The sequence below is a fragment of the Pelodiscus sinensis genome, chromosome 3 (genome assembly GCF_052426305.1).
Source record: "Pelodiscus sinensis isolate ZL-2025 chromosome 3, ASM5242630v1, whole genome shotgun sequence".
Taxonomy (NCBI): domain Eukaryota; kingdom Metazoa; phylum Chordata; order Testudines; family Trionychidae; genus Pelodiscus; species Pelodiscus sinensis.
In genome coordinates this window covers 114,281,980-114,305,967 of record NC_143054.1, presented here as the reverse complement: position 1 = coordinate 114,305,967, position 23,988 = coordinate 114,281,980, and the positions used below count along the sequence as shown (strand labels likewise).

General features: G+C 42.0%; 1 protein-coding gene across 4 annotated transcripts in view; it reads right to left on the bottom strand.

The window, feature by feature from the left end:
• ZDHHC14 (zDHHC palmitoyltransferase 14) overlaps positions 1 to 23,988 on the bottom strand; it is a 148,161-nt gene that overhangs the window by 47,763 nt on the left and 76,410 nt on the right. For 2 of the 4 annotated variants that reach the window (XM_006114986.5, XM_006114988.5), the window contains exons 2-3: positions 11,727 to 11,899; positions 457 to 615 (exon numbers count right to left, since the gene is read on the bottom strand). In XM_006114986.5, coding sequence (XP_006115048.1) covers positions 457 to 615; positions 11,727 to 11,899 — 332 coding nt within the window. The remainder of the gene's footprint in view (positions 1 to 456; positions 616 to 11,726; positions 11,900 to 23,988) is intronic. The other 2 variants (XM_006114987.5, XM_006114989.5) reach the window with 1 other exon arrangement.

The window sequence follows — 23,988 nt, the reverse complement described above, 5'->3', positions numbered from 1 at the left end:
TACAGTGCAGACAAGTCTTTACAATGGGATTTTATCCTCCATTTTAGCTCTACCTCTAGTGTAGATGTAATGTACACTGGTGCAATGTGAACTGCACTTGCATAATTTACCTTAGATGAGACACCATGTCTTTAAAACTAGAGGTTTGACTAGCTATAGCTAAATAGCAATGTATATAGGCCCTAGTCTTAAACCCACCCTTCCCTGCCTTAAAACTGTTAAACGGCAGAATCTTCCAGGAGGCTGCATCTACCCTTCTCCAAAATCCTCACTGTCTGGTAGGAAGCAGGACAACTTTGTTAGCTAGTGATCATCTGGATGATTTTATAATCATGTGAGAGGCTGGTTCCTGTAAGCACAACAACATATGCATTCACAGCAAGACAATCCTGCCTTCTGAAAGTGCTCTAATAAAAAATTACAAAAAATGAGCATGTAAGTTTTCTTTATACTCACCTACGCAGTTATCACAAAGGCTACAATGAGAGGCACGAGGTGGGCGGAAAATCTTGCAAGTGAAACAGTATTTTAATTTCACTGTCTGTCCATTGATGATTACTTCTTTTGTTCTGGGAGGTGGACGGTATCCTCCTGAACTGGAACCATTTGCAATATCTAACACGGAAATAATTTAACAATAGAACAATAATTTTAATTCACTTAGATATTTGATAGGCACATTGCTATAATTTTATATCTAGTTTCTTTAACAGTGACATGTATTTTATATATCGTTTTGAATATTTAGAATACTTAAATAAGTTTTTCTCCATCACAGATTCTAAATATCTAGACAAATAACTCAATGCAATTAATCATCACAAAAAATGAAAGAAAACCAAAGCTAATTGTTTCCCTGCAAAAAAATCCACAAACTAATAAGCATAAATATACAAGTAGTGAAAAACCTAGCCATCTCAGCTTTTATACCACAAAAAGCAAAGTCTCACACTCTTCAACCTATCCAGAACCTTTACTATTTATTTACTTCATATATGATATATAATGACAGCTGTGACTATTAACATTCAGTAACACAAAAATCTGTTCAAAAACAGATTACATTTAGCTGGCCCTTCAAAAATATGCTTGCTCTTCAAGGAGTTTTACATTTGCGCTCTAAGAACTGGACTAACCAACTCATTTAAAAAAGATGACTAAAGGCATTTTCAATTGGGGCAAGAGCACTTGAGGATTTTTGTTTTTGTACCTCGCATCTATAAATCAAAATGTCTTTTAGCAAATTGCTGTAATTGTTTTACAAAGGTGGTTTTGCTTTTGGAAGCACTTTAAAGGTGTTTAATTAATAAGACAAAGAAATACAGTGTTCAAACTGAATGTAATGGCCAAACCAGACATTTATTTAATGCTCACCAACATTCTATTATCAGAGCCCTTGGCACATATGGCAAATAAGATAATCGTTCACTGTTCTGAGACCTCTTAAATACCATGATATAATGGATTACATTCAAGATAGTATTTCACTCATCTGCTTTTTGTAAATTTAAAATTGAACATCTACTGATATTTTAATACAGCTGTTGTAGCTAAAAGTTGGTTATAATAAAAGTCTCTGCCTGCTATCTGGCAAAGTGATAGCTGAGATTATTTAGGACTTGAACATTTATTATTCCAGACCCAAAGCACTGGCTAGGTTAATCATTTTTAAAGATTGATATTGTATTTTAAAAGCTTCTGGAGTGCAGAGAGACTCCAACAAGCACATGTATAAAAATGCTACCTTCTTACTCAAAGAACTACCCTCATTGTTGTGACTACTTTCTTCCACTATTTGATCTGAGGAAGTGGGTCTGGCCCACGAAAGCTCATCATCTAATAAACCATCTTGTTAGTCTTTAAAGTGCTACATTGTCCTGCATTTTGCTTCAACTACCCTCATTGTGTATTCATAATAAAATTGGATAATTTAGTAAGAATATGCAAGTTTTACTATCAGCCAAGCAGAACTAAGAGAGCTATGGTAGAATGAAGCAGATTATTTTCTGAATCTTGTATCAAACAGAATTGTTAATTAAGTTTCAGTGTCAGGATCACCTGAGCAACCATGTTTTTTCCCCCTCCAAATGATGGCTGTAGATATAAACTCAGATGAGCATACACAGATGTCATGGAATAAAAAAAGGTCCATGACTTGTTTACACTGCAGTCTGACACAGTAATATTATTACAGTTGCAAATAAGCTATCCATCTGAAAAACAGGGTCCTGACAAACTTACATTTTAGCACCCACTTCTGAGAGAACACAAAAATGATATATAAAGATAGTTACTATATATCTGCATGTTTAGGTAAAATAAGTTATAAATATACTGAGCAAGTATTTTTAGTTAATTTTCAGATTTAAAACTAATTTTTTCTCAACATAATTTATAATCTTCTGCCTTAATTAAAAAAACCCAACATGACAACATTCTAACACCATGGCATCCAAACCACTAGCCACATGTGGCTATTTGGCCAGTTGAGTGTGGCTAGTTCACAACAGAAGTAGGTACTGGTTCAAAACTGGTTGGCACCATGGTTCTAACAGGTTTTTACTCTTAGAGATATATATATTTACGAACTTCACAAAACCTTGAAGTTTTTCATTTAGAAATAGAAAGCTCTGATTGAGCTGGATTTGTCATAGCTCAAGAATAAGAGACTATTCATAAAACAGATGGAGCTTCTTTAACAGCAATGGATAATTATTAGATTTAATATTATAGCAACACACCTCTGATACTCTAAGAGTATGTCTACAGGACAACATAAGCCCATGTTATGAATCCAGGCTCAAGTCTAACTTCCCTTCCCTTTCATGCTAAATCAGGGCTCAGATCTAGAGTCTTGGGATCCCATAGGGTGGATGGTCTACGCCTGAGTCAAGAAAGGAGCCACTGGACTTGTACCCTTGGAGTTTGTCAAAAATGTTCTATGATCTCACAAGCTGACTTTCTTTGTCCCCTGGACAATCAAGTTTGGTGACTGTCAGGTTTTCCTACACTGCATCATGAAGAAAAAGCTAGAGAGGCCACATATTGGGAGGGCACTAGAAGTCTGGGCTATGGAGTGGTTGATCTCAGGCCCATGTAATGCAGTGTAGATGCAGAAGCCCTAGGCTGAGACCAAACAGTTCAACAATTCCTAACCTGGAGTTAGAAATAAGTGCAGACCTTCAAGCCCTATATTAACAAATCCTGGGTCTGCTAACTCAAGTTCTACTAAGCCTGGGCTTACTTTGCTGTGTAGACACAATCTAAGGCTCTGCATAGTATTTAGGTTTCTAGCAATACTGAATTATAAAATGCTGAAGTATTTTCACCTTGTAACGTAATTAGACAATTTTGCTTAAGATGGAATGTAGTATATATGGCCTTTAAATCAATCACTCTTACTTTAAATACATAAAAGTTTAATTTTAAAATCACAAATGTGAGAAAATTTGTAAATGTAAGGAATTTTGGCAGTGATTAGACTGCATTGATTTGGCAGTGATTACAACAATTTAAGCTTTTTCAGTTTCTTGAGTTGAGATGGGAAAGACTTCCAAGCCTATTTTATTGTTCACATATTAAGCTAAATGTCTTAATATAACCTATGAATATGATTAAGATGATTAAAGAGGATAGAAACAATAATCTTTGATCTTTAGATTCCTTTTTATTTAGAACTAAGCTAAGCTAACATTGTGCCAGGCAGTAAGCAAACATTCACACATAAGGTATTACAGACAGAACATCACAAGTACCAGGAGTGATTCCAGCTCCAAAATTTAAAATGAAGAAAGGTAAGGGTTACTTTTTGTCTTGGTTAAAAATTAAAAATCTACAGAGAATATTTTACAAATTTGCTATACAAAAGACACCATTTATCTTAGGCTGCAGGATCCATAACCATAAAAAGCTTTATCACAGAGCAACAAAAATAAAGTACTTAAGCCCAAAAGAGATTATTTACAGAATATATATACACAATATTTTTTGTTATAAAAAGATACTGGTCTCATTTATTTTTGTTGTTACAATTCAGCCCGTTAAGCACACTTATCATACTTTGAATGACATTACCATTAATATACTAGCACTACATTTTAATAATAAAAAAATAAAAATAATCCTTGGTGGAATTCCATTGACCTTAATGAAGTTATAATCAGGGATGAGTTTGACTTAAGGTGTCAAGGACAGACTAATAGACTGCAGTAGAAAATGTAACACTCTGAATTTGTGAGCCCTAATCAGGCTCCAATGCAGCAAGTTTCTAAATTCAAGCATGTTAATAGTCTTATTGACTTTTAACTAAATAACTAGCATGCTCAAAATTAGACATATAATTAAGTACATCACAGAAGTGGGGCTTTATTCTAGAATACCTTATTCATTTATTTTACCAATTAATGTTGGAGGACTGGCTAACACAATACTGAATGTGATTTTTCTGCAATGACTACTAAGTAATGATCAGCATAATATGATCTTTTAAAAAAAGTTTTGTTTACAGCTATACCAAATATCCATGGTATAAGCAGCTAAGCATGGGTCTGGTTTAAAAGTCATGCTATATACCAGAGTTGAGCACATATTTTTCTAGCATAGTTCAAGCTACAGTATGGATAAGGCCTTCAGTAAATAGATCATCTTACCCTAAAGCAAGAGTTGATAATCCTCAGTACTTTTATTTACACAGCTTTGAATATTATTAGCTACTGTAAAATTATCAGACCTTCTTTCTTTCCTTCCATTATACACTTGCGCCTTGTCTACACTATGTGGTTAGTGTTATGTCAATTTTATAATGAACTCATCCACATCACTGGGCCCTTTCCGCCAACTTTAAGGATTGAGGGGTTTTAAAGTTTATTTTGGTACGCTCCTTGATGAGAGGAGTAGTGCTAAATCTGACCTTCCAGGGTTGAGGTTGGAATAGTGCAGACACAGTGCTGTTCAATTTGACTTTGGAAAATGGGAGGTGCCCTAACGTGACCACACTGGCCAGCACTTTCAACTCTGCCGCACTCTTAGGTACAGAGGAAAAGCCCTGGGAAGGTTTGAATTTCCTGTTTGACCAGTATAGTGAATCCAGCAGCACACATGACCATCAATGCCCAGGGTCGCAAACAAGCTCTAACATGAAGCATGCACGAAATACTGAATGTGACTGCTATGTAGGGAGAGGAATCTGTGCAGGCAGAACTCCAAAGCAGCAGAAGAAAAGCTACTATCTATGCCAAAATTGCATACGGCCTGCTGGAAAAAGGACAGAACAAGAGTATACAGCAGTGCTGTGTGAAAAGGAGATCAAGCAGGCGTACCAGAAGACAATGGAGTTGGTTTGGGTCAGAGCCTCAGACATGTCACTTCTATTAGTGGCTACACAGGATTCAGAGAAAGAGAAAGAGAAAGAGAAAGAGAAAGAGAAAGAGAAAGAGAAAGAGAAAGAGAAAGAGAAAGAGAAAGGAGAAAGGAGAAAGGAGAAAGGAGAAAGAGAAAGAGAGCCACGATTCCAAAACCAACCGTAGATACCTTCCAAGCAATTCTTCAGGCAGCCTCTGGCAACAAACAGGAGGTCACTGTAGATGAGGAAAAGGAAGAGGAGAAGAATGCTCAACAAGCAAGCGGAGGATCTGATCTCACCAGCAATCAGGACCTTTTTCTAACTTTGGAGCCAATCTCCTCCTGGGATTTATTGTTGCTGACCCCGATGGCAGGGAGGGCACCTCTGGCGAGTTCACATTTGTAATCACACTACAGTGGCTAAATGTGAATTTAATCTTTGATCTGATGTGAGCAATTGGTATTCAGTGACATCTAGTTCACCTTCACAGAAGGAGCTTCCAAGAAAAAAAATGATTAAAGCGTCTGGAGTTGGAGCAGGAATCCTCCCTTCACATCTCTACAAAGCTCTTAGAGGTACTCTGCAGTCCTTCTCATAAGGTTTCTGGGGAGGGCCGTCTTATTCTGTCCTCCATGGTAGGACGCCGTAGTATGCCAAGTAAGTGATCTGGCATCATTGCAGCACAAAGCATAGTGGCATAAGGGTTAGGTTTCTGGCCACATTCATGCAGCATTCACTCCCTATCATGCTCTGTGAGTCAGAGAAGATTGGTATCATGCATGGTGATCTGGGAGAAGCTCTGTAATTGATAGCACTGCGGGAATTCACCTCTGTTTGCTCGTCCACAACAATTTGACCCTGGGTTTGCTGCCCTGTTTGCAGTGTGCTTGAAGAGATCATCTTGGAGAACAGCCTTGCTCTGCATGGGGGTGTGTGTGCGTGACTACATGTTGACTATCCACATCTGAGCCCCTGTATCCCTCCCCTCATATGACAAAGGAGGCCTGCAGTTTTCAAGCATGCTGTGCAGAGGGAGAGGAGGTCTTGCAAATGTGGTCTCCCTTTACAAATGCAAATGTATAAACAACAAGGACTATAGTTTGCAAGCACCTTTTCCCACATGTTTTCAAAGTGGAAGCAAAAAAGTCTGCCTAACATATCTGCCTAACATTACCGTATCTACCTACAAAATGAATTTAGCTGCCCAGCACTCTGCCATTCATTATACAGGACAGGGGAGCATGCAGGAAACATCAGTGTAAGACCCAGAATGAGATGTTGAGGCTCATGGGGGAGCAAAACAGAGCCGACAAGGTGCCCGGTAAAAGTGCAGGAAAAGCAAATGGAGCATAGAGCCCCCTGCACTCATTGATAAACCACCTGTCCTTACCAAATTCCACATTCTCCTCTCCCAGGGTACATCTACACAGCAGGGCTAATGTCAAATTAAGCTACACAACTTAAGCTGTGCAATTGGTGTAGCTGAAGTTGAATAGCTTAACTCAGCGTTAGGTAAGGTCTATACAGCAGGAAGTTGAAAGAAGAACACTCTTCTTTGGACTTCCCTTAGCCCTCATGAAATCAGGGCTACCATGAGTCAGTAAGAAGTCCTCCAGCTCGACATTATATTGAAATAAAGGCTTGTAGTGTAGACATGCTCTTTGTTATTTTGGAATAACATTATTCTGAAATTATGCTGCTGGGTAGACGTACCCCCAAACATCCTAGAATGTGTGGGGAAGGCCCATGAAGACTTTAAATCAACTCTCAGGGATGGCTCTTGGAGTAGAAGGCTGCCATTCCCACAGCTGTGATTGCTACACAGCTGTAATAAGCCATATGTCCTTGTGCTTCCCCTCCTTCTCAGAGTCTAGGGATACCTACTACTCCTTTTCTGTTCAGTTACATCTGTGTTCCCCATGTTTACTAAATAAGAAACACATGATTTCAGAACAACGAGGTCTTTATTCATTTTGCCATTTCTGTTGGTTGGTTGGGGGAGGCAGCACTAGTTGTATAGGGAAGTACCTGTGCAACAGGGAGAAGCTTGGTAATGAGCAACATATGAAACTGTCACATCGTCTCATCATTCATTCAACTAGTTTTCAAAGCCTATCTGATGTGCAATGTGCCTCAATGTGCTCTCCTTATTACCGTGGTGCCTGGCTGCTCATTATTAGCTACCAAGCCATCTGCCTCAATTCTCTACGCCCTCTCCCCAAGCTCCCCCCCACACACTTTTACAGATATTATATAGCACACAGCAAGCAGCAACAACGGGAATATTGCTTTTGCTGGGGTCTAACCTAGTCAATAAGCTTCACTAACATACTTTTAAATGGTCAAAGGCACATTACCACCACTTGTACATGCTCAGCCTATAATTGAACTGCTCTTTACTGCTGTCCAGGTTGCCTGTGTATGACTTCATGAGCCACAGGAACGAGGAGTAGGCTGGGTCTCCAAAGACTGGCATTTCAGAGTTTCCAATGGTAACTTTCCAGTCTGAGGGAAAAAAAGTTCCATTTTGCACCCCTGATACCAAAGTGTGTGTCTAATTCCCTCTTAAGTGCCTTATTCTTATGGAGGACAACTACCTACTACTGCTACTAGTTATTGTTTAGGGTGAGTCTACACAGCACCTAAAATAAGATACGCAACGTGTGCTTCGCAAACTGTGTAGCTTATTTTGAATCTATTTTGAAATAGCTTATTTCGTCATTTGGTGCAGTCTACACAGCACCAAATTTCGAAATACAGCGCTATTTTGAGCCATCCCATACTCACACAATGAAGTTAAAGGGATGGCAAAATACTGCGTCCGCTCTATTTTGAAATAGTGGATGCATTCAAAAAATGTGGGGTAGCTATTTTGGGATACCTCCGGTATCCCTCTGATATCCTGAAATAACTTTGCTGAATAAACATGCCCTTAGTTCAAAAGGCAGACACCCTGAAGGTCCAAACGCTGCTTATAATCCAAGCTGGGAGTTAATATGGTTCCACATGGTGGAATTTCTATATTTTTTTAAACTTAGTATTAGGAATTGATTTAAAGAACATTAAAGGTTGCACAATCAATGACTCAAAAGTTAGGAAATATCAAATGTAAGTTTGCCTATGCAACCTTCACTTGATCCCATGATAGAGTGGTAGAGAGACTGTTTTAATTCTGTATTTGACATTGGTAGGACTGCTTCTGGAATACAGTGTCCAGTTCTAGTGTCCACAGTTCAAAAACAAGTTGATAAATTAGAAAGCTTTCAGAGAAGAGACAAGAATGATTACAGGATTTGACAACATGTATTGAAGAAGGGGTGACTTGATTATAGTTTATGTACCTAGAGAGTGAACAAAATTTTTATATAGGGATCTTCAGTCTAGCAGGGAAAGTTATAACACAACCCAATGGCTGGACGTTAAAGCCAGATAAATTCAGACTGAAAATAAGGCGTCAATTTTGTTTTTAAACAGTGAAGGTAATAATAAATCATTGGACCACTTAACCCATTTTTTGGTGGAGTCTCAATCACTGGCTATTTTTAACTGCACATGGATGTTTTTCTTAAAGCTATATTCTAAGGATTTCTTCAAGGAAACACTATGACCTATTCTGTAGAAATGGTCTGATTAGATTATCACAATGGACCCCATTAGTCTTGGAATCTATTAATTATACATGATCAGCTACTATTTTTTTTTTCAGTGTGATGCAAATGCCTGACACGTTTTCAGCCAGAATACGTAAAAATTTGGGAAAGTTTAAACAATTGAAAAAAGGGTCTCAATGGGTAGTTTCAGACAATAGTAATTAGTAATAGGCAGCACTCGCAGAGATGACTATAATGTTGTCTGATTTCCACCACCATGGCTTTTAGGATTTTTTAGTCATGCAGGCCAGTTTTATTTCTTGTATTCTTTCTGAATTTTACATCTTGTTTCCAGAGAATGGAAATGACAATGAGAATGCTAAGCTATTCTCTTCACCAATTAGGCAGGATTTTAAAATAAACACTGCATCTTTCAGTAGGAGCCAAGAGCTGCTTTGATTGACATCCAAAGGCTATGCTCCACTCACTTTGTTCGGTAAAAATAGGAACAATCACATTACATAAATATCTCCTAAAACTGACTATTATCACAACCAACTTAAAAACATGGGTACAAGTAAATGTCCACATATTAGGGATGTTAAATATCGATTAACTGAATAGTCGATTAACCTCAGGAATTCTTATCAGTTAATTGACTATTGGGTGAGGCTGGCAGCCAGTGCGCTCTGGCCCCACTCCCAAGGGGATTTCACCCACTCTGTGCTGCTGCCTCTGAATCAGAGGCAGCAGCCTGGTTTGCCAGGTGGGAGCGGGTCCACGAGCGGAGCCACAAGCGGAGCTCCCTTTGTGGATCAGCTGCCTATTGCGCTGCTGCCTCTGATACTGCTGAGCTCCCAGACCCGGCACGAGCCAGAATTGAGCCAGGCTGCCTGCCCACCTGACTCCTAATATACTTTAAATACAGAACTATAGCAGGGGTAGGTCCCAGATACACCATAAGCCAGGACTAAGCCAGGCTGCTGGCCAGCCTCCTAAAAAATGTATTGGGTTGGGAGGAATGCATGTAGTCTATAGCAGACGTGGCCAACTTAAATGGGCAGCCTCTTTTTAAAAAAATTTTTTTGCTCGACAATTCTGTTCCGGGTTTTTGGGTTTATTTGGTTTGACAATTCTGTTGCGGATCTCACATTTTTCCACTGTTGTTTCAGCTCTTTTTGTTAAATGGGTTGGCCACTCCTGGTCTATAGCATTAACTTACAAGCTTTTGTTTATTGGTTAATTGATTACACTATTACATCCCTCTGTAAACCTTCCATATTTGCTGAAAGAGGACAGGCATTTATCACTACCACAACACTGACGAATGAACTGATTGATATATTTTGAAATGTAATTGTATCTGTAGAATAAATACAAGCCAATGACAACCTGTATATCCCTCTGTAAAACATAGCTAGTTTTCTTCCAATTGAACAGTTCTGAAACTAAGTCCTTCAATCAAAACTTGTGTTAGGATTTCAATCATACTGCAACCTCAAGGATCAAACACCACAAAAATTACAACTATTACAATATACCGGGCTATTATGTGGTTCTGTAAGATATTAAAAATGAACTCTTTCTGCCAAAGGCTTTGAAAAGGCATTCTAAGTAATGAATGTGAAAGGTGATAAAAATGCCAATTTTTGATTCACAAAATCCACAATGTGGAAAAGCCTGCAGATTTTATAATTTATTTTTGTGTTTTCACGGCTGTCGTTACAGAAAGAAAAGCCAACTATGGCATCAAAAGAGGAAGTCATAATTTGTATCAGATAGAAGACTCCTTTATGAACAGTTCTGCTGTAGCTTAACATTTAATTGAAATCGTTTTTATCTTTTTTGTTCTTACAAGTGTGTAGCATGCACTGAAAACTGACTATTGAAGTTACAGAATTTCTTGAGAAATGTACATGAAACCCCACAATGTATCTAATTAATATAGCATTGTGAGAGCTTTTTTGTTTGCTCTTTTTGCTATAGCAAAAAAAAAAGATTTTTTTTTAGCATCTCTCTTAGATGTGACACATGCAATTATAACAACCCTGCAATTAGGACTTAGTAAATAATTGTGTTAAATGTTTGAGCCATATCAGAATCTGGCTCATTCTTCCATAGTTATGTTGGTTCTGTGTGAATAAAATTGAACTATTGTAATTGATATGCAACCTTCCATGGATTCGGTCTTCCTATGTACTTGTATGCCTCCTAATACAAATCAGAAGGAGCCCTGTAAGGATAAAAAACGTGTATCTGCAACCAATCCCTGATCCAAAAATATGGATACAAAACAGATACTCACAGACTTGGAGGGCTCTAGAAATCAGACCCTGTTCCTACTAGAGGCCCTTTGACAATATAAACAAACAACATCAATGCCATAATTAGATGTGACAAAAGACAAAGTATGTTGCTTAAGAAGTTTCAGAAGTTTAAGAATTTAAGATTGATTGTATGCCAGTGTCACTTTTCTTCCGGTAAACACTTTAAAAAATACAGAAGTATTTTCCCTATGCATTAGGGAATCTTCCATTATACATAGAGAAGTGGCCACTAACATACTATAGCAGTATACAGTCATTCTCCAAGCTTACAACTATGGTCAGCAACTTCTGACTGAAAAATTTCTCAGACCCATTTCTGGGAGAGTCATACTATTTGCTGAATGAAATAGTATTATTTCAGAGTGATTACGGCTGAGATGGGAGTCTGTTATCCCACAAGTTGAGCAGCATTCTACCTCCATACAGTACATAAACACTTGGAAGGAAAGCAAAGGGACAATGACAGACCTTCTGTGTTACCTATTTGTCTTTCCAGGTCTGCAGCTTCATCTGGTGTTGCACGTGGGAGGACTCCAGGATCACTGAAACTAGTACGCAGCAGCGTCCCCATCACGAAAAAGAATAGAATTCCACCTACTGCAGGTATAGCAGGTGTAATCTTCTCTGACAAATATGGACAACTACAAGGGAGGAGGAAAAAGAAATAATTGTTATACTTCTATTATCATTAAATGTTCTCAGAAACTATTAAGTTACTTGCCATTAAAGATCTGTCTAGGTTAAGATTTTTCATACTATTAAGTTTATATTGGTTCAATATACTAAAAATTCAAAAAGTGTGACAACCACTGCACTGTTAAGTAATATTTTCTCTAATATAAGAAACACAGCCTTTGTTGCAGGCTATTATTGGTTCTTATACTGTCTCTTAGCATAAACTTTGTTTTAGAGTCTGATAATCAGTTGTAAGGCCCCTCTAGACTGTCTGTGCATGCCATGTACAGGAGTCGCTCCCAGCTCATGGTGTGGCATTTTGGGCCTGGCCCAGCTAGAGCAGCCCCCCACTGCAGTGTGGTGTGACAGGTTCAGCCCAAACAGCTGCTGCCTGTGGTACAGCATACTTGGCTTGGCCTGGCCAAAGCAGATCATGGTGCCCTGGGCCTGGCTGGAGAATCCCTACACCCACGGCGCAACATGGGCGAGGGGTTGCTTCAGCATGGCTGGGCCCAATGTGCTGTGCCAAGTGCGGGGGGGAAGAGCACCACATCATGCTGCAGGCGGGGGAAGCATTCTACAGCTAACCAGTTAACCACAGTGTTTAACCAGTTAACTTTTTAAAAGGAAGTTTACATCCCTATGTAATACATTGTAAGAAATGCAATGAATTCTACACAATGAATTACACTCTGCTATGCGAGGAAATACACAAGGAAATACATAAATAGCACATGCTTCCTTTATTTCCCTTGGGAAGCGTAAGTGTTAATGAAAATAGAATGTGATGCTTCAACCTAATTAAACTCACAATCATGTCTGTAAGTGTAAAGAGAAAAAAAGTAACCATTATCAGTTGCAGTGCAGAGTTTAAAACTCTGGTTGATCTTAGAACAACACTGGGTATTGATGGATCATTGTGGCATATCATCATCAACAACCGTGGACTCAATGCCCATTGGTGTACGATGCCTCCCACACTATTTCCTTCCATCTTTCCCTTTCCAGTGAGGAGTGGCTTAGTTTCTGTAGACTAGCTCCACATCAATCTACTATATCATCTACCCATTCTCTGTGGGGTCTGCCTCTCCTATTCGGATCACCCATTATGCCGAATACCAGGGTCTTAACTTTTCCCTCGTCATTCATTCTGCAGATATTCCCAAATAGCTGTAACTTCCATTGTATAACTTTCTGCAGTAGGTTCTCTTTCGGCTGTATCTTCCTATATAATCCCTTGTTGATGACTTTCTGCTTTCATCCTATTCTCAGGATCTTTGTAGAATAACTCCTCTCGAACGCCAATTTCCTTCTCTTCGAATCTTTCATTATCACCCATGTTTCGCATCCATACAACATGCTGCTAAATACACACGTTTTCAAGACACTCGGCTTTGTTCCTAAGCTAACTGCTTTTCTTTTCCAGATCTTATCCATTGCCTTCAAACTCATTCTTGCTTTCACTATTCTAGTCGCTATTTCCTTTTTATAGTCTAGATCATACGTCATGTTGCTCCCCAAATACGTGAACTTCTCCACATTCTCTAGTTCGATCCCATCTACACTGATATTCCTTCCTATTTCCTTATCTCCATATATCACTGTCTTTGTTTTATCGATATTCATAATCAGTCCGTACCGCTTCCCTTCCTCATTTAGCACCTGCACCGTTCTCGCTAGCTTCTCTTCACCTTCCTCGAAGATAACTATATATCATTCAAGAATATCAAGTTGTTAATCCTCATCCTATGCATGGATATCCCTTCTACTTCTTCCTTGATCTTGTCCATCGCTCTCTCTAGGTGCGTGATGAAGATACTCGGTGAAATCAGATCACTTTGTCTCATACCTCTACTTGTTCTAAACCAACTTTCCAACTCTCTGCATGTTCTCAGCGCTACCTCCGCATTATTGTTGGTATCCTTCAACAACCGTATCAGTTTGCTATCCACACCGTACAACTCTAACACTGCCTAAGTCACTTTCTGATTTATACAGGCAGTCCCCGGGTTACGTACAAGATAGGGACTGTAGGTTTGTCCTTAAGTTGAATCTGTATGTAAGTCGGAACTGGCGTCAGCCGCTGCTGAAACTGATCAGTTTCAACCGCGGCTGAATCTGGACGCCAGTTCTGACTTACATACAGATTCAACTTAAGAAACCCAGGCGTCCCCAAGTCAGCTGCTGCTGAAACTGATCAGCGGCTGATTCCAGGAAGCCTGGGGCAGAGCAACTCTGCCTCGGGCTTCCTGTAGTCAGCCGCTGGTCAGTTTCAGCAGCGGCTGACTTGGGGACGCCTGGGGCAGAGCATCTGGGGTGCTGCTGGGTTGCTCCAGTAGCGCGGCTCCTCGGCGGTACTGGAGCAACCCAGCAGCACCCCCGCTACTCTGCCCCAGGCGTCCCCAAGTCAGCCGCTGCTGAAACTGATCATCATCAGCTGAATCAGGACACCTGGGGCAGAGCAGCTGGGGTGCTGCCGGGTTGGTCCGGAGCGGTGCTGCGGGACCAACCCGGCAGCCCCCAGCTGCTCTACCCCAGGGGTAGGCAAGAAAAGCCTGGTCTGCTGGGGGGGGGGGCACTAGCTGCACCCCCCCCCCCCCAGCAGACCAGGGAGACGGGGGTGGCGGGACCGCCCAAGTCCTCCATGGCTTTGCTCCATCTCCCTGGTCTGCTGTCCTGGGAGACGGGGAGCAAAGCCTTGGAGCATGCGGGCAGCGGGACAGTCCAGGCGCGCTGCGGCTGTCTCACTGCTGGCATGCTCTGAGGCTTTGCTCCCCATCTCCCTGGTCTGCTGGTCAGACCAGGGAGACGGGGAGCAAAGCCGCGGAGCACGCCCGCAGGGGGACAGCTCAAGCGCGCCCGGGCTGTCTCGCTGCGGGAGTGCTCCAAGGCTTTGCTCCCCATCTCCCTGCAGACCAGGGAGACGGGGAGCAGCTTTTCTCGCCCCGGAGGACGGGGGCGGCGGACCGCGGCGCATCTGGGCGTCCCGCCGCTCCCGTCGTCCGGGGCGAGAAAAGCCCCGTTCGTAACTGCGGATCCGACATAAGTCGGATCCACGTAACTCAGGGACTGCCTGTACTGTCAAATGCTTTCTGAAAATTGACATAGAAATTGTAGATGTTCTTCTTTCGCTGAACTTTCTCCACTATCAATCTTAGTTTGATAGGACTTAGTTGGATAGGACGGGGGAAGGTGGAAATAATAACTGAAAGTTCAGTTATTGTATAAAGACCATATTTCACCATGTGCAAACTCCTGTTGACACTCATGAGGTTCAGCTGTGGCTGGACAGCACGATGTAGTCCTAAATTTTTACTCCAGCTCATGACACACAATTCTATTAATAAGGGAATATGGCCCCCTGAGACACAGTATTTGACACTGCTGTTATAGCATTATGTTGGGGAAGGAATGTTAAAGTACTGCCAAAAATATTATAAATAAAATAACATGGTTGAAAGGTCCTAAAAAATCTAATACATCTGCAATTATTTAAATTGTATTTCACAAAGTTTTAGAAATCAGTTAACTTGTTTAATATAAAAAAAAAACAGCTAAAACCAACAACCTGAAAGAATCATTTATCAAATCTGGAACTATTATTATGGTCAATGTAAGTCTTGTGTATGCAGAATTATTTAAAAACACAACAACAATCTACTACATTAGAGTCTGAAACATTGCAAGTCTACTCTAAAGATACATTCTGAACTGAATAGTTGGGAAGACAAGACCTTACCAATTACACATTATTTTTGGTTGAATTATTTACATTATACTCCAAAGAAACTGGAACTTTTAAGTCAGTGAATCTGGAAGGTGACTTGAGGGATATCTGTGGAACTGTAATATGTTATAAAGAGTTAGAGTAAATGCCAAAGCTGCATTGCTGACAACGTTTAGATACAGGCTTCATCTAGAATTAGCATTCATTCTAGGAATAATACTTTAAGCATTCATTTTTCATGATCACTATAACCATAAAATATGCAATCACTTGTTATTGATAAGATTAGCATTCCATGATATCAACAAAAATACATCCAACTTTCTATATCAAAAGATTAAAAGATTAAAAAGACAAAGGAGAGGATGCACTCTAGGATGAGCAAGAAAATGATCTATAACAAAAATATTAAAATCTCTTGATAAATATCTAGCTGAAACACAATCACAAACTCTGAAGAAAATCAGACTCATCAAAATAAGAAGATATAATTTAACTCCTTACAAAAGTCTAAAGTTTGTCTAAACTTAAAACTAGGGCTGTCAAGCGATTAAAAAAAAATCACAATCAACAGTAAGATATATAAAATAGTCATGATTAATCAAATGAATATTGCTTAAACAGCAACAATGCCAGTTTAAATTTATTTTAAATATTTTGGATGTTTTTCTACACTTTCAAATATCTTTATTTAACTTACAAGAAGCATACAAAGTGTGTAGTAGGGATGTTAAATATCAGTTAATTGAATAGTCAATTAAACTCACAAATTCTCATCGGTGACTCAACTATTCTATAGTCCCGGGGGTGGGGCCGGCAGCCAGTGCACTCCGGCCCCACTCCCAAGGAGCCCTCCCCCCCCCGCCACTTCATGCTGCTGCCTTCAAGCGGGAGCCGGTCCGCAAGAGGAGCCAGTTTAAAAACCGCTTGCAGACCGGCGGCCTGTCGCCCCACAATTCTGCCTCTGATACAGAGGTAGCAGCACAGGATGGCAGCAGCTCCTGTCTTGGGTGGGGGGCGGGGGGGGGAAGCGGGTGGAACTGAGCTGGGCTGCCTGCACACCTGTCTGGCTCCTAAAACACTTTAAATGCAGAGCCGCAGCAGGGGTAGGCCCCTGTAGCCAGACAGACCAACCCCCCATATCATCCATCTTATTTGCCCCTCTGAAGCATACAGGGCAGAGAAGGAGCAGTAAAATCAGCATAGTCTATGCTGGCTCATCTGATCCTGAGAAGCTGAAAAAAAAACAGATATGTGGAGAGAGAGCGATTAAGTCAATAAGCTGGCCTCGAGGCTGTGAGAACTTCCCCGGCTGGTACCCATGTTGATTCGAACACACACAGTCCCTGGGAGAGAATTTCCCACTGAGAAAAGAATCCCCACTAATTCCAATTTAGTTATCTCTCTTACAAGTGTAAATTAAGTTCACAACTCCCTTGTAAGAACTGGTCTCACAAAAGACAGACCAGCCCCATTTGGCATGACAGATAAGAAAGAGAAATACGTGACCCCATGAGTATAAAGGTGGTACAGCAGCACACTCTCTTTTGAGTGTCATTCTACCCTCTACCTGCTGGTTGGGTTAGGTGTTTGACCTCCCGAGGTTCTATGGGGACACCCACCTCGTATTTTCGTCTTTCCTAGGAATTGAGGGACTGGCCCTGGCCTGACATGCTGGAGTCGAGAGGCACAGAAGGGGGTAAAAATTGTACCTGGATGTGGTCCTCTGTCTTAAGTGTACACATAGAAAGAGTAAGCTGTTACTTGGTACCATTATTTCTATTTTCTATCTTTATCTTCTTTGTAACCATTTTTAAGATCTATATTTTGCTAGCAGTTAAGAAATAGAACAATAGCCATTGCAACCATATGATTTATAAGCTTCCTCAATAAACCTGTAACAGTTTAAGTTTTAACCTGACTCCTTCAGTTGCTGTAACAGAACCAGGCACAATTTAAAAAAACTTCAGCCGGTCATTAGGGACAGATATAGGGAGAGCTTGGGCGTTTGGATTTGTGTCACACCCAGGTGGCAGAATCCACTGGGGCACCTTTCAGTCTTTCCCCAAGGCTGCCCGCTGCGAAGGAATTACTAATTCTAGCAGCTGAAATCTAAGGTGTAATAAGCTCTTCCTATAAACTCGGGGCGTCAGAGCCTGTTGGCTGCCCTCTGCGACGGGACCCCGGTCCTAGCAGTAAAGTCACAGACGTTAAACTATTTTTCAGGGTGCCCTCCAGTCTCCTAGGCTGCCCACTGAAACGAGACTTTGTGTCTCAGCAGTTGAAGACTTGGGTGTAACACACACGCACACACTGCCCTGACCGTCGGCTGACAGCCCCAGACCTGGTGCAAGCCAGGACTGAGGTGGGCTGTTAGCCAGCAAGCCAGCCTGCTAAAAAGTTTACTATTGGGGGTAGGGGGAGGAGGGAAAATGCGCATACTCTATAGCATTACCCGAGAAGCTTTTACTTATTGGTTAATTCAGTGGTCCCCAACCTTTAGAGGCTGCCGGGTGCCAGAGGGCGTGGCTGTTCGCCAGAGCCGGGTGCCAGAGCCGGGTGCCAACCTTTAGAGGCTGCCGGGTGCCAGAGGGCGGGGACACATGCATGCCCGGGGGCGCCCCCCCATAGCCGCCTGCTTGGGGGCAGGGCCCCCCGCAAGCGCCCCGCTCCAGGGCTGGCGCTCCTCCCAAGCACCGCGCGCCGGGGGCCGGCGCCCCCTCCAAATGCTGCACGCCTGGGGCCGGCGCCGCCCTCCCAAGCTCCTCCCAAGCACCGCACGCCCAGAGCCGGCCCCCCCGCAAGCGCCGCGCGCCCGGAGCCGGCCCCCCCCCCCGCAAGCGCCGCGCACCCGGAGCCGGCACCCCCCCCAAGCGCCGCGCGCCCGGAGCTGGCGCCTCACCCACAAGCGGTGCGCGCCCGGGGCGCAAGCGGCCAATTCGCGGCGCTCCCGGGGCCGGCGCTTACCATGCGCCCGGGCCGGCTCCGGCCCCAATGAATGCACCATGTCCCTGGGGCCAGGCCAGCCCCGAGCACTTGGCGGGCGCACACAAATGGCACCGTGTTGGGGACCACTGGGTTAACTGGTTGACTGACTACACTATTACATCCCTAGAGTGTAGTACTCACTTTATTTTTTTAATACAAGTATTTGAACTGTAAAAAGATAAAAGAAATAGACTTTTCCATTCACCACATACAAGTACTGTAATGCAATCTCTTTCATGATAAAGTGCAACTTCCAAATGTAGACTTTTTTTTTTAACCTGAGAGAAATTTGTTAGTACTTGTGAAGACACTTTGAAGATTCAAAGCACTACAGAAATGATACTTTGTAATAACCTGGAAACTGGAATCAACTGCTCTGATGTTCTATGAAAGGGACATAATCTATTTAATCATTTCCACCTGAGAATTTGATCCCTATCAGCTCAGTTAACATGGCCTCCAGAAAAGTATCCCGAGCTTAAACTTACTTAAGGACTTTGGTCCAATTCCTGATCTAAAGACAAAAAACTGATATCGACTTGCTAACAACAAGGAAAACCTGTTTATGGGGTTTGAAGAACTGACACTATCACGTAAGAGTGACATCTGGTAAGCTATTTAGCATGCATGTAGGTTTCTTATTGTTTGTATATGCTTTCACCTTCAGAATAAATGTGTTTGTTTAGAAGGTGCCATCTGTAAAATCCTGCTCGATCAATTAACAGGTTAAACGTTATGAATCACCTACTAAGGGCAATGCTTACTAGTTAACCATTCACATCCCTATGCAGCAATACACTTTTTATAGCCCTTGAAAAGTCAAACATAGGCAGCGTCTTTAAGTAGATGGAGATGAAAATCAGATTCCTCCAGTTGCTCAAATGTATGAAAGCCTTTCTTTGTTGTTTGGTCTATAGAAACTGGCTGTATTTGTTTGCTATTAAGTATTTTATAGCTACAGAAGTAAGCCTGCAGAATCAATATTGGATTTGTCAGGCACTGCATCTCCATACCAGACCATAGTTGTCAGTGAGGTCTGTTCAGAAATGCCTTGATTTTTCTGGCATTGGTCTGCAATCTGCTTCTCTCTTCATCCCTTTTCTTGCAAAAATCTCAAAGGCTGAACGGTTCTTGCTGTGCTCGATTCACTGCTTTTGTTTCATGCCCTTACTTTTCTGCAGAACTCAGTGCCCTATCCAAGCATGGTTACACAGCTGAAAGAGTTATTGGATGTTAAGAAGAGACTTTTATCATTCTTTAGGCATCCTTAGTTCAGGGGACAGTGCTTGGTAATTATCGCTCTTCAACACCAATGTGTTTTATTTTTATCCAGCAGTGACAGACTAGTCCTCCCACACTCAGGTTATTCTTCAAACAGATTCTAAAAATGATCTGAGAAAAGCAAACTAGTTTAAAACTGCACTCTGCCCTTACCCTTTGGGCTCTTTTATTTTGGGGAGATACAGATTCAAGCTATGGTGAAAACTCAGAAACTGAAGACAGCTAATTTAGCTATGTTGAGTAGAATTTGTCAATGATACTTCCTAAAAATTTGCCAATCATTAATCTTTGTTCTCTGCCATCAAGCTGGTAGTTAGTGACAGTTGTTCTGTGATATATCTAGGAGATGCGCTGATTTCATCAGCACACTTCCCACAGGCCATCAAATAACTGTTACAAGGAAATGATTTCTTTGGACCTCAGGTTTTTCCATTGTTGCTCTTTGGTTGCATCTGATTCACCAACTACTTATTTAAATGCTAGATAGAGTACGCAGCTGAATAGAGATTCATGCTATGAAAAATTTATTTATTTGAAGAGGAAATCATATGTCAAAGCAGTGATTCTGTCTGCAGATCTAGCCCTGGAAAACAGGTTTCGTCAATAGTTCCAGAAAAACTGAAGGCATAAAAATGGATGGAAGGATCTCCATTGTGGCTGAGAGGTATGTAAATCAAGGTGGTAGCAAGGTTTACAAATATATGGGAGCGAGGGAAATAAGGGATAACAGAGTACAAGAAATTTGGGACCCACTGGGTTAAGCAACATATCTCATTCAGACAGTGAAGCAGTGACAGATGAAAGTAAAATATACGAGTTTCAGTCTTATTTTACCATTAGAACACTTTTTACCCCATAGTTATTGAAGATGCATCTGTTGCAGATAGTTTAACATATTTGTTAAATAAACAGCATCTATGTAACTAAAGGGATGTCTGATTGATAATGTAGATCAGAGAGAACAATTTGTAATTTTTATTATACCTTTTAAATTTTTCTCTATTTATTAAACTATTAATAATTACTGTGGCATTTGACCTGGTGGAACAAAATGCAGCTTTAAGTGCTCTCCTTTCACAGGGCACCTCCCCTCTGTATGATCGAATCCTACAAGATTCCATGATGGACACAACTACAGAAGTCATGCTTTTTGATGATCCCTTGAACACTGAAGTTAAGTGAAGCGTAAAGCAGGGGGATGTTTGTTCACCCAAGTTGTTTGCCAGTGCCCCGGAAGACATCCTGCAGAAGATCGAAGTGAAAGATGGATTTTTGATTGATAGCGAGGTTCTTCAGATGCTTATTTTCGCAGATGATATTGTCCTAATTGTGTCAAAATCTAAAACACTGCAAACCTTCCTCAATTACATTGGTAAGAACGTGAAGGAGATTTTCCATCCTCTAGGGGCTCTTGTACATTTCAAAGGAGGAATGTGGAACTCTGCCTACAGCTTGGGGCCAGTGGGAAGTCCCGCTGACTATGGGCTGCACGTGGGTGCCTGCTTTGAAATGTACAAGAGCCCCAGTGGGCTCTTGTACATTTCAAAGCCATGGAGCCCAGGATCAGCGGGGGACTCCCCACCTGACCCCAGGTTCTTGGGAAATGCCACGCGGAGCTGGAGTCGGCTGGGAAGTACCCAGCTGACCCCAGACTCCACGGCTGCCCCTTTGAAATGTGCAGTGGAGGCATTTCAAAGAGGCAGCCGCTGCACAGCTGATTCCCAAGTTATGTACAATCAGATATCATCCAAGTTATGTACAATCAGAAAAAGATATGGGCTGGTCATGTAGCGAGACAGAGAGAGAACAGATGGACAGCACATATACTCCACCGGTCTCCACGAGATGTAAAAAAACAAGAGGGAGGCCTCTAGCATGTTGAGTAGATCCTTTATGGAAAATTCATGGAAGGAAATGGACAAGAACTGCACAAAACAGGATGTCATGGAAAAGTTGTGATCTGCATTGGCAGTGAGGCTACTAACATCGATGAAATCACAGATCTTCCAAGTAGTATTCCAAGTAAGTATTAAACTTATTAGAAGATTTACCTGGTGTTGCTTGGATCCTTCAGGTAAAGGGGCTTGGGACTGTAGGAGAGAGGGGGGAATGAGGATGTGCAGGGATGTGCAAGAGTCAAGGTTGGAGGGTAAGGCAGGGTTCAGGATAGAGGACCTGGGGGTGCAGGAGTCAGGGCAGGGGGTGAGGTGCTCAGGGAAGAGGAGGGCACATGGCCGGCTACTCCCCTGGGCCGGCCCGGGTGGCAGGAGCCATATGTCCAGTTGCAAATTACCGTCTTCTGTATAGTATCTCTCTTCTTCCCATGTGCCAAAGAAATTTATCAATGAAAAGCAAGTAAGAAACTATTTTACTTCAGATGACACCATGTATGTAAGTCATAGTATCTTTTATGATTTTAAAAAAGTTTCCATGTGAAGCTACACCTTTGATTTTTGTGTCATACCTCTTCCATAAAATCCAGATTCTTCAATTATGGGGGTGTTTGATTTCCCTGGCTCTGTGAGAGTTCAAACATCAAAGAGATAAAAATAATTGATGTAAAGATCTTCAGCATTCAAAGCAACAGGACATGGCCTTCTCTATATACTTCTCCATGGGTGGACAAAACAATTAACACAGCTTTTGTCTATTAATAACCCACTTATATGTTGACAATCCTCCTGGATGGATAGGTGCAATGATTCCCTGCCTGGGTTCACAAGCTCAGAGCAAATGTTTTCAGTGTTACAAAGCACAACTTACATATTTTCCTATAGCATGGAATACAGACATTATAATTGAGATTACATGCATTTCATAGAGCTTAAACATTAAATACATTCTTAGAAAACTAGTACCTATTCCGGGCTAAATTAAAGAGTTGAACTGTCAGCTCTCCAGCTTAAAGTTTGTCAGCTCCTAGTTACAGACTTGGGAAGTTCTGACATCGGTTTTACCAACATCACAGATACAATATAATATTTATATGCATACAACTATCACTACAATATTCCCAACAGCCCCCAAAACTTCATGGCCAAAGCATAGTCGAGCACAGAATATGAATGTGACTGATCATGAGAGTGCTCTTTCAAGGACTTCATCAACTTTGCAGCATCATGTTGTAAGGGCTCCTGTTCCTGGCAGTTTAAGGTCACCGGACAGTCACTCCACCTCTGCCCATTTGCCTCACAAATAATACGCAGGGCAACAGGCAATTGTATCTATTGGGATATTTTTCTCCCTGGGTTCCAATGCAGGAAGTAAACACCACCTGAGCCCCTTCAAATAATGAAAGCACATTCAACTGTCCTTCTGCAACTGCTGAGCCAACAATGGAATCTTGCCTTGGTGCAGTAAAGACAGCCAGCATCAGGGCTGGCCCGAGCCATTTTGGTGCCCCGGGCCTGGGTGCGCGGCGCCGCCCCTGGGGCGCACGCATTGGCTCACCCCCCGGGGCGCACGGCGCATGCGCTGCCCAGGCTGGCCCGGCCACCGCTGCTGGTGTGCAGCCCGGGGCGGGCCGTGCCTGGTAGTGCAGGGCCCCACGGCCATGGGGGGAAGGGCACTGCTGGCCGGTGTCACGGGGATGGGGGGGCCGGTGCCGCAGGAGATATGGCAGGTTCCAGGGCGAACCCTCTTCTGAGACAAAGGCATTATACCACCATTACAGATCAAGCCCTATATTTAATAAATTCTGTTCTGTTAGTGTGCCTTTGCTAAAACCACCCCTGCTCTAATGCTTGCAAGACCATAGAAAATAAACCATTTCTATCAATGTGCTCTGGGCCAAGGTGGCCCAGTGTCAAAATAGGGATGTGTGTGCTATCTATGGCTCCACCACAGTTCAGCCTATCCATTACATTCTGCACATTGCTGAGAATCAAAATTCTGAATTCTGCGTATTAGTAGATGATCAGTGGCCACACACATCTGTAGGACAACCACCCCCACTGCAGATTTTCCAACTACAAAATGATTTCCCACTGACCAGTACCAATTCAGCACTGCAGACAGACAGAGCCATCCCTAGGGGAGCTCTCGGGCCAAAGCAGCCCA